General features: G+C 30.5%; 1 protein-coding gene across 1 annotated transcript in view; it reads right to left on the reverse strand.

Moving 5' to 3' along the window:
* Positions 1-3,493: 3,493 nt before the first annotated feature.
* LOC136796722 (uncharacterized) overlaps positions 3,494-12,504 on the reverse strand; it is a 16,045-nt gene continuing 7,034 nt past the window's right edge. The window contains exon 2 of the mRNA XM_067051181.1: positions 3,494-3,501. Within this exon, the coding sequence (XP_066907282.1) occupies positions 3,494-3,501 (8 nt within the window). The remainder of the gene's footprint in view (positions 3,502-12,504) is intronic.

The following is a 12,504-nucleotide window of genomic DNA, read 5'->3' on the forward strand; positions in this document are numbered from 1 at the left end:
TTTGTGGTATTCTAAAACTAGATAGTCCTCATAAATAAACGGACAAAATTTTCGTTATCGTTCCAAAAGGACTGTAAGTAGAGAGACTGGAGTTATAATGGATACGTCTAACGATTTATTAGTGTGTACACACACAGTGGGTTTTGTTGATAAGATTGCGGCAATGGTTGAGGCAAAGTACAAGGAAGACGACCCTCAAGGCTTACCAGAGCATTAGACTTATCCTCAATTGGCTGTCGTCGAAGGAACAGGGAAGTTAGCAAACAGCTAGACCGGGACAGAACCCCTCTCATCAGTAACAGAAAATGAATCACACATAGAGATAACCGCCGAAGAGAGGTAGATGCCGCACTTATAATAAAGATGTACCTACTTCCAGGATTCAGGAAAGGCAAGATATGGTTGACAAGTTGCACACACGCTGGGATGTAGCATCTAACAGAAGGTGGACCCAAAGACTGATTCCCTGTCTTCAATCGTTGGTTGATAGGGAGCAGGGAGAGGTTCAGGAAAAGTAAATTAGTCCTGTCAATCTGTAGATCAACCGAGAGCCGACAACATTGTGGAAATAATGTTACTCCTAGGAGTGCTGAGTGGTTAGTCACCGACTGGAAGAAGAGATTAGAATTGGTTCGGTCCTATCCGCGTCTTTTGATGATTTCCACCTCTCCTCATAAATAAGAAAAAATATCGACCATGGCAGGTTAATGTACCTCTCTATACTGTATCCAAAAAATAATCATAAATTTTTCGACTAATATGTATAATGTCTTACAATTTTAATATTACATAAAATGCTAACCATTCAGGTTTTTGATAATTTATAAACCTGTGAGAACCAGTAGGAAAAATATTTTCCTTCCAATGACTCTTATAGTAAGGCATGTTGAAAAAAAATAGTCAACACATTCTCACTTAGATCCTTATAAAAAACAATATTTGCTAAAAATTTGTGTTGGCAATGAATTTAATTTGTTTCTAGAGTAATTCACTTCTGGTAAAAAGAGAGCTTCATTAAAATATATTAAGATTTTATTCAAAATATTATAGCTTCTGATTTGAAGAAACCTAGAAAATACTTTAATATAAAAACGATTCAGAAATCATTCTGTCTGTAGATTTGTTCGCCATTCTGTTTTCTACAAGTTTTCAGAAATTTTGATTTTTTTCTCTTATTTTGCTAGCCAAAGCAACTGAAACTAAAATTATTGAACACGTCACATTTGAAAATAATTTTAAAGTAAACAATGTAGAAAATATTAGAATTAGGTAAAAAATAAATGATAAAATACATAATAGAGGGGGAGAAGAAATATCAGAAAAAAATAAATAAAATAAAATCTACATGGATAGAAAACAAAGAAGAAATGAAGTTATAATAATGGGATATAATAAATATAAATGTTTAAGAAAGACAATATACCAAATGAGTGGGCATACAGAGGTATATAAATTATATAATAGAAAAATTAATAATAAAGTAATTAATGTAAGTATACTTAAGCTGGTAACAAACTAATATAAATTAAAAAATAAGATACATAAACATAAAAGAAAAACAAAGGATAGTAAATATAAAATATAATGATAAAGTAAAAGGTAAATTTTTAAAATATTTCTTCTCCCTCTCTATTATGTATATTATCATTTATTGTTTATCTAATTTTAATATTTTCTAAAATTATTTAAGTAAATATACATTTTTTTTTTGTGTCTTCAATTAATTTAATGTTCTTCCTAGGTTTTGTTAGTATAAATTAATGTGAACAATAACTATTTATGAGGATATATTAAAAAAAAAAATCTAGTACTTAAAGAAATATAGGATAAATAAAACTTTTTTTATTTATTTATTGATATTTACAACTGTATAAAAAATACAACAAGTAAATTTGATCATAATGATATGATACAGCATGTAGAGAAACTACCCAGTAGTAGAACTCTAAAAACAGTTTACAATATAAGCTCACGAGACCATCTGCTTTTCAGGGGCCTCGGAGGATTGCCAGGAATGGAAGAGGAAGCAAGGTTAGAAACTAGTGGGTTTGGGTGGTTAGGGAGTTTATTATGGAAGGAATAATATCGGGTTCGGTCTAGATCGGTTACATAAGGAACATTTAGGTCTTTATGGATGGTTTTATTAGTAACAAAATAAGGAGCATTGAGGATTTTACGAAGGATTTTGGAGAGGAGATTGGATACGAGAGGAATTCGAAGGTTTAGTGGAGCCCCAAAGCTCAACTCCGTATGTCCAGATGGGCCTTATTATTGTCATGTAGATCAGTCTTTGTGATGAGTTGGAAGTTTAGACCGTTGTCTAGTAAGTGCTGTAATAGTCGGAATCTGTGTGCAGTTTCCTGTCTTTTCAGTCTTGTGTGAGGATTCCAGGTTAGTCGTTTTTCAAGGTGTAGTCCAAGATAACGAATCTGTTCTACAGGGGTAAGAGCCAGATTATTAAAGTATACTGTAAGACAGTCGGCAGGTTTATGACGAAGAGTAATTGTGATTTGAAGGGATTTTTTTTTTATTCTCCAATTTCGACACCATTCTTCGAGGATTGTGATATGGGTCTGGAGAGTTTGGGATGCAATCAAAGGGTTATTACTAACTGTGAGCACACATGTGTCATCAGCATACGTGGTAAGGATAATGTTAGGAATTGTTGGGATGTGAGCTGTATAGACGGTGTAGAGGATGGGAGCGAGGATAATACCTTGAGGAACACCAGCGGATTGAAAATAGAGGGATGAATAAGAACCATTGTGGTTTACTTGGAATAATCTATTAGTAAGAAAGGAACGGATGATATAAATAAAACTAAATTTCATAGTTTCTAGTTTATCACGAATTGAATGAGGAAGTAACTACTAAAGCTCTATTACAAAATTTACATTTTGGGTAATCAATAGATATAGTTGCTTAAACGAAATATTTTTTAAATTTAATAATCCTTTAACTGGAAGAGTCTTATGGAATTAAAATGGATTTAGTGAATGCAATGAATGAATTTTTTTTTTTTTATTGAAAAATTAATTGGTTTCAAATTATATTGTAATTATTATTTAAAAAAAAAATAAATTAATGTCTTCGTTATAATTCAAATAACGTATTGGCATATGCTGTAAGAGCCGAAAATAAACTCATTTCAGTTGAAATTTGTTAAACAAGAAATATCTGAAAAACAGCACCTTGAGTGAATACAAAACTATTAACAAAAATATAAAAAAAAATGTCATTCCAACTATTTTTTTTTTAAAGAAGAGGCTAACGAAGTAATTTTAAGTCAAGTATTGTTTAAAATGTAAATTAAAAAAAAAGTTGTTAAGCTATTACGAAATTTTAAAATGAATTTGAATAACTAATGTATTTCCTTTAGAAATCGTTTTAGCTGTTTAGTTGTTTACACTTATTGCTTTAAGATGTACATAACACTTGACGGTTGGACTCCTAAAATAAACAAGGTTAGCACATATAGGTTTTTTTATGGATTTCAAAAACCTAAAATACAAAATAAATAAATCAATTGGTATATCTGTTATGTATCAATACTCTTTATTATTTCATCAAAAGTCCAACGTTTCGGCCATCCTCAAGGACAACCTTTAATATAAATTTACACCTCACATTCAATTGTTTAAAAAAAGTTTCCAGGCTATTCAGTCACTGTTTCATTAATAAAGGAAATCCATGTTTATACAAAGGAAAACAAAAGTTAATAAGAATTAGCTAAATAAAAATATAAATTTTCTATATTGATTCCTTTTGGTAAGAAACCTAAAATTTGTTTCAAAATTTGTAATTTTATTTGTTTTAGTATATAGACAAACTTTTTTTTTTTTGTAATTTTTAATCGATCCGTAAACTAAATAAAAAAAAATTTAATCTTTTTTTTTTCTTTTTTCTTGTCCAAACTGTCATCTCTGAAATTTTACCTAATATTTCTCAAAATAAGATTTTTCGTTGAAAAATCGTAAAATATGCTACAGATTTTCAATTTTTTTTTATTAAATATCAATATGTAATCAGCCGGAAGTCACATAATTAACTTGAGCGCTAAGGTATGAACTAGAGCTATTTGATGAAGAAGAAGTTAAAGAAGCAGTAGGTAAAATAAAGGAAAACAAAGATTTGAGGAACTATCTTCCGAACTCTACAAAGAAGGTGGAACGGAACTGTTAATACTAGCGTATCCAGCCAGATCAGATTTAAAAACTGAATAGCATTTTAAATTGTACGACATTCAACCTCTATAATTTTATCAAAATTTTGGATTCAGTGTGTGGAATTGACCTGGCTCACTAGTGTGTCTTCGTAGCCACCGAGTCCTAAAGGTGTTACATCCTTGTCTCGATGTGGACCGTACTGAAGCCAGAAGTTTGTATTAAAAAAAATTTCTATTCAATTCACAAGAAAGGAAGTTTACTTGAGTGAAGAAACTACCAAATCATCGGTGTTACCCAGAGTCTTTACGGTGAGTTGAAAAAATCCTGGCAAGATATCGATGTAGTTTTCACCGGGAGAAATCCACAATTGATATGATATTCTAATACTTCATTAAGGAAAGTGGTCGAGAGTTTGAGATACCCACACACCACTGATTTGTTTATTTCAAGTCAGCCTACGATTGTGTTAAGTTTGGACTTATCTGAAAGCTTTACAATCCCTATCAAACTTATTAGTCTGAAAAATATAACTTACTCTGGAAAATATTGAAAATATGTTGTGTATTCAAGGATGTACCTTTCAAAGTTTTAAAGGATATTTGTTCAATAGCTGGGGACAAAAGAATGTTATAACAGATACTAAAGTAAAAAAAAAAAAAAATTCAGGAATTTATACCCTCTATTATTTTACTTCTTTATTCTTTATGTCCTTCGAACAACGCTTCGGGCTCTTGTACCCATTATTATGCTCTAAAAATAAAAATATTTACAATTAACAACTTTTACATTGCGTTTTAATAAAAAAAACTGGGAGATCGTGTGTAATAAAAGGAAAGGAAGATGGTTCGGGTGCAGTCAAATAAAGACTAAAATAGAGATTAAACTATTTCTATGAGCCAAGGTTTCGCCCCATCTTGCTATGACTAATCTATATGCCCTGATGAAGCCCTGCAACGTGGGGCGAAACCTTGGCTCAATATAAATAGTTTAATTATTATTTATTATTGAAGATTTTTATCAGCATATAAAAAGTCATTAATATAAATTGAAATTATACTTATTACAATTTTTACAAAAAATTTTGAACTAATTTGAAATTTATTCGTAGTGGATTATAAATTAAATTTAAACAAATGATCATTTCTCGATCTAGAAAGTTTTTCCTGAAAGATTGAGTAGATATAGTAGTAAAAAGTATTTTTTACGCTTGTGATAATAATATTAATTTTTATATATTTAAATTATTTAATTATTGATAACTCGAACATAAAAAAGAAGAAATAGGGAATTAATTAAAGTATTACGGAACTTTCTCCTTCTTAGATAATTCAGAAGTGTTTTTCACATAAATTTGGAGATCAGGATAGTCAATTTTTTTTTTTTTAGTAGAGTGACTAAGGAGTATATGAATGGAGCGCGCTTGGCAGTTGGAGTGCACTCTCGGGTTTGGCAAGTGAAAGCAATGATGCAACTCTTCTCAAGGCAGACAGTTTTAGCGAATGTCTCCAATTAGAATTCAGTATCATATATGGGTGAATATCATTTTATTGAAAAGGGTATGTCAAACATCATGACCTTGCGCCTAGGACATCTCATAAATGTTTATCAACATTTTAATAAGACAGTAGCAACAAATTAACAGCGGGGCTATAGATAATCATTGACAAATTAACATCTAAATCATCTCTTTTGAGCACGTTGTTATCAAATGACCTCTCAACACGTGTACGGACGCCACTACGTGACTCAGGAAGCGTGGGTTTGAAGGTTTTTCACCCAATTTATGGTACTTTTTCAATTAACACCTTAAACAGGTGAAGTTAGATGTCTACATAACATTGAAAAACAAAAAATTACGTTAAATGTCTCATAGTCAAGAAATATTATTATTTTAGAAACATTATCGCCCATTAACGGAAGCGTAATTTTTAATCTAGTAACTTGTATTAATCACGCAAGGGTCATAAAACGTGACCCTCAAACTATATCACTGGCCACGCGTTCTTTTTTCGGACAAATAAAAAAATGTTAGTACCATATATGGTATATATAGCCAACAACTATTTTTTTCTCTAATCATTCTCTATATTTGTTTATTTTTCCTATGATTAGCTAGTGAGGAAAAAATGAAACTAATTAAAACATATATGAACACTTCTACATAGACTTTACAGTATTAGTATGTGATTAATAACTAAAGGTCATGAAACGTGTCCATAAAAATGTATCACAGGTCACGTTTTCTTATTTTTGAACATAAATAATATGTATATATTATATGAAGAAAACTTTTCGCTATGTTTAATGTTTTCCTCTTTTGTTATTTTTATTTTAGTTTATTATTTTCAATAATTTGTAGTCGACCGAAAAAAAGGAGTTAACTTCCTCTCTCCTGCAAATTGGGTTGCTTTGTTTGTTTTCGGGCCTACTTTTTTTCATCTTTTACACACCAATGTCACAGGTCATACCAGAATGAAATTAAAAATTCGATATTACGTGTATCATCATTTTGAAACAAAATGACAGCCGAATATAAGTTTCATACTCCCATAGCTTGGTGATTTATGAAGTTTGAGGGACTATGTAGTGTTTTAAAATCATTATCCCAAAGTATAACAATAAAGAACAAGTATTTATTATAAATTTTTTAATAATAAATCATTGCAATTGACCTAGGAAAAACTTGCAACTCTGCTTCAAAATTTACCTATAAGAGGTTTCTTAAGTCTAAGTCTAGGCCATTTTTGCTGATACATTTTTTTTTACAAAAATTTATTTTGGAATCATACAAAAGTTGAAAAAAAAAATTCTAAATAACTTTGTGAAGTTGAAATTCTATAACGATGTTTTACAACTCAAAACTTAGTCCTTACTAGGTTGTTAATCGACCCTTCTATTTACAATGAAGTTCCTTAACTACTTACTCCAAGGACCCGAGCACGAATCCGGCTGTGGTAGATATTTATTTTCAGTTTCACTGTAGTCCTGAGTCCTTTGGGTTTTGGAGCCCTCCTCGGTTATAAAGTGGGTACCCTTAAATATCATGGATTGTAGAATAATTCCTCAAAGAATGTCCACATTGCGTAAGGAAGTTTAAGTAGCAATGACAATTGAGTTTTTTTTCTCAAAATTAAATAATATTTTTATTGGTAATGACTGAAGTATAAAATAATAATAAAATAAAAACTGTCATTATTAACAAAAATAATAACGATTAAAAATTCTAAAATTAGATAAAACCTTGATCTTTCCTAACAAATCTTATCTCTTTCTTGGTTTGGCATGAGCATTTGTAAAATTATATTAATCCCCGTATAAATTCTTCATCACATAATAAGATATGTAAAAACAATTTACGAAACCTTTAACGAGAAACTTGGTCAAATTTGATAATGTTCTGTCAAATACTGTCATTTTATTACCAGATATTGGAGGTTTGTTCAGACTCGACGCAAAGCGGTTCCCTTTTTTTGGTTTTATTTAATTTAGAAATAATTTATCATTTACTATATTGATACAAATTTATCATAATATTTATTAGTATAATACTAGAATACGTTGTTACAAAAATAATTTGTACTTAAAAATAAGTATATCAACGTTGTGTAATGATAAAGAATAAGTTCGTACAGATTCAAGAGAAAACGATTTCCTTTTCCGGGTTTTATTTAATTTAAGATCAGTTTAATAATCCTATTATTAAATTAGTTTTAATTTAAGACTGAAAAACATCATTAGATGAATAATTTGTATCAACTATAAATACATTAACGTTGATATTTAGTGGTAAAACTTAATTCTTTAGATAAATTAATGCATATGAAACAATATATAAATAGCTCAAAATTAAAATGTATTTTGTCAAATTATTGTCAAAATTCACTGTTTTTTATATCTTCATAATAGAAACAACAGTTTATATTAATAATAATAAACTTGTAATCACAAAAATTAATGATTACAAAAATGATTTATCAATTTGGCTGATCTTCCTGCTTCATTGTTTGCTTAAATCGAAAATGAACTCTGTTTTCTTCCATCACGTATAGATATTTTTATGTTATAAAAAAGACATTATAATATACCAAATAGCATAAATCGAATAGACTTTTAGGCCAATTTGAATTTGAGATATAATTCTGACTATTTAAATTTATTTTGAGTGATTTTTTTATCACTCACAATTCTAGATACCTCTTCATACCAAAGGTACAAGGTACATTTTTATTTGGTCAAAGGGTGCAAACAAGTTTTAAAGCTATAAAAATGTGGCAACGTAATCACTATCTCCGACAACTGATCAAGATTCCATTTTTTAGTTTTATGTAAAGGATGTTTTGGGGAGCTGGACCGTATATGAACATAATTTTTTGTTTGGAACTTTTTTTTCATATTATATTAATTTATTTTTCAATTTTATAACAATTTTGTTGTTAATTTTATTCGGTGTAAATTTTCTTATTTTATTGTTTTAAATTAATTATTAACAAAGACCTAGAAAAAGAAATAATTGAAATTTTTCTCATTTCTTGGAGGGAGTGAATTGGTTTCTATATTTTTACACGAGCATACTTTAACAAATTTAAATATGTTAGTATATTTGGAAGGATGAGTTTTCTCTCATTCATATGATAACAAAAGATCAGGCATGCTGAATATGAAAGCAACAAAATGTCTTTAGGATTTATTTAATTAAACAATTATTAATAAATTGTATTTTTTTAATTATCGTTATCTCGAATATAAATTGACCTAGTAGATTGAGATTTGTAAAATTTGGTATAAAATCCTTATAGCAACATTATATTTGAAGTTGAGAACTCTGGGTGCTCTGAATGATTTAGTGCCTGGGATAAGCTGATATCCCAAACCACCCTAACATTCGCTGATGACAGATGCGTACTGTCTGTAAAGAACGTCCCTACTACTGCATCACAAACTCTACAAACACACATAACATTCATGAAACCATTCCAAAGAATGGTTTCAAACTGGAGATTCAAAATAAATCCTAAATCCCATCAGATCTTCCTAGAGGTTACTCTCCGACGTAAACCTCAACACTCCTGCCCAACTGTATCGTTTTTTAAATATCCTACTAATGCCTGTTGAACAGATACGCAGCTTAGGACTCCAGCTTGACGAGAGACTTATTTGGATTCCCCATACAAGACCGAGACGACAAGAAACTGCTCGTTGATTTCAATAGTTGAACGTTCTAAACTTTCCATTCACTACAAAAAACTCTTGTACTCTATGATAATCAGACCAGGTCGGGCATATGGAATTGAACTCTAGGGCTATACCAAAACATCAAAGTCTTCCCGTATCCATTCATTACAATCCAAAATCCTCCGTAAAATCTTTGATGCTCTTATTAAGTCACAAATAAACTCATACATAATGACCTTAACATCCTTTTCGTAGTAGATTTGGTCCGGAATAGATATACATCCTTTCATTTCAAACTCCTTCCCCATTCTAACCCATTAGTTCTTAATCCCTCATCCCTGATAATCCTTCGAGGCCTCTGAAAAGAAGATGGCCACGGGACCTTCTAATTTAAATTAATGTTCAAAGTGGTTACTTCCCAAGACTATCAAGTGTTCGAAACCTTCCTCAAATTCAATTATTGTTTTTTTGTACAATCGTAAATTTCAAAAAATAAATTTTCGAAAATTCTGTACAGGTTTAATCCTGTCTTATTTTTCTCATTTTAAGTCTTATGATTGGCACAATAGTGATAATTTATACATTTTTTTCTTTTTTGATTAGTATTTCATAGGCCTGGAGATACCCACCTATTACCATATTGAGCGATGTATCATATTTGAAGATTAGAAATCGATTTGAAGGTGACTACAAAATGGTGAGGAGTATTTTGGGACTTATCTATCTCTCGCCAGACAGGTGTACTACAGGGCAGACATCAAGGCGCCTCTTAACCAGCCTGACACACTTTAGTATTTTAACAGCTCTCTGTCATTGAAATATTAACCTTCTCAGTAGAATTTATAGAACCTTGATTAATAAGTTTTTATTAATTGTATTATTTAAATGAAAAATCAATCCACTTCCCATTTCATTGAACATTTATTATAATGTTTGAAGCTTATTCTCAACCTAACAATGTATAAAATATATTAAAAATTGATCAAGTAAAATGTTGGACGATAATGAAATAAAGATTAAACATTAGATGGCAATGTTGATATCACATAACAAATAAAATAAAACGAAATAATAAATATAAAGTTATGGATAGTATAAATATGTGACAAAGAGAGAAGAAAGATTGAAGATAAGAAGCCCGAAACGTTCCATTACAGGAAAAGTTCTAAATTATTGGGCCATTTCATATGAAATGTCCGTTTTTATTATTTTAGAAATTCAAACTGAGATAAGTGGATTTTTTTTGTTTATGTATACTGTGTAGCGAGGAAAGCAAGAAGTTCAGCTTGAATCCACCTGAGTGCAGCACCTCGAGCCTTACTGAATCTCTCAAATTTATAATTACTTTATTTTATAAAAACATATTATTAATTTTTATATATAGTGCTGAGCAATGTCGATAAAATAATATATAAACAATGCCAAAATAACGCACGAAACTACCTCAAGCAGATAAGATGAGACCACTTCTAGGTCACAACCATATGCACTAGGCCTATAAATAAGGGTCGCAAACAACCCCCTAATTGATTACTGATCTACAGCCTCTACTTGATATATTTTCGGTCTAAAGCCGGTCCTGATTTCTTAAGAGTTGTAATTTTTTGTTCACTCTTGACATGATCTCTCTCCTTCAAACCTATTTCCTGCTCTCCCATCGGAGACTAGCTACACTCCGAGTATACATACCCCCTTCGTCATTTTCGGAATTGTACCCGGTAGGACAAGGTTACCATCCATCACATATAACGGTTGTCACCCTTTAGTCTCATCCTATTTAATCATCTTCCTTGTCAATTATCTTACCTTCATAAACTGAACACGCATTTTCGAGGCGTTTTGGACAAGCAGGATTAGAAAGAACCGTACACATCTCGACAACAGATTATAATGATCCATTATTATTCCTCACTTTTTTGATAATATTTACAATAATTCCAATTGATTGTACATTCTTTAGTATACAATCAAATATGACTATAAACACACGATATTCCTGTATTTTGTTTTTATTAAATAACACTTCACAGTCCAAGCTGCAAGAATCATTACCACAGTGTTCGGGGAAGTGTGATGGACCGTTCACTTGACAAATGTTTGTCTGGTAACATAGATTTGGATAACCAACACAGAGGAAGACCTCCAAGACCAGCAATTGACTATCGTGAATTTAGACTTATTGCATGTCAAGTAAACCCTTTCTTGTACAATAACCGTACTTATACAAGCAATTGAAGTACTAGCAGCACAACTGAATCGTATCGACAGTTTCTTACGAAGCTCTTCAACTTTATTCGCCAGACTTATCTCCAACAGATCGCCATTTTCTCAGAAATTTGGACAACTTTCAGTTCTGGGATTGAAAAGCCGATAACAAGTTGGGAAATATATATATAATATGAGGATAAATGTTTTAATTTTATGAAGTTATATTACTAAATAACCGATTTCTTATGGAATCTGACTTATGAAACTATCTAATAATATAAACATTATAACTCTTGAAAAATCGTAGAAATTATATTTTGAAAGTTTTATTCTTTTTTTAAAGCCACCACATTTTATGATAGACTGTATCTATAGTCGTTAGTCATCACTATGCAACAACCTTCATGATAACTGAACTAGATATGATTAATTTCAAGTAGTTGAATCGACATTCAAATTAAACCGCGCTCATCAAATAGTATCGATATAATCGATTGATAATATAAACACATAATACAGAGTAAAAAATACAGACAACACATCTCACGGAAACAGAAAAAAAAATATATATATAAGTTTTGTTTCTGACATTGGCTTTTAATTGCATAAATGTAACGCACTTAACATTGTTGCTTAATACCTACTCACGACAGATATATGAAATATTTTTCAATAAAATGAAAGTTTTATTATAATTTAGTAACGTTAGAATATCGCTAATGTCTATATTGATAAACATGACATTGTGACATTTATATATTTCTTGTACTATAACATTCTATTTTTATTTTTTTTCAAACTTGAACTCTTAACTTACACTAGTCAATTATTGTATTGCCAATCAATGGATTGGAGATCAATAACTGAAGGACATGATATGAGAGACACGGGACATAAAATTAAACAATCAGACGAGATGATCCCTCATCTGGCTCCTCTTCCGCCTTCGACTGGTGTT

This window comes from Halyomorpha halys, unplaced genomic scaffold (assembly GCF_000696795.3).
Source record: "Halyomorpha halys isolate HHAL.00 unplaced genomic scaffold, Hhal_1.1 Scaffold198.1, whole genome shotgun sequence".
Lineage (NCBI taxonomy): Eukaryota > Metazoa > Arthropoda > Insecta > Hemiptera > Pentatomidae > Halyomorpha > Halyomorpha halys.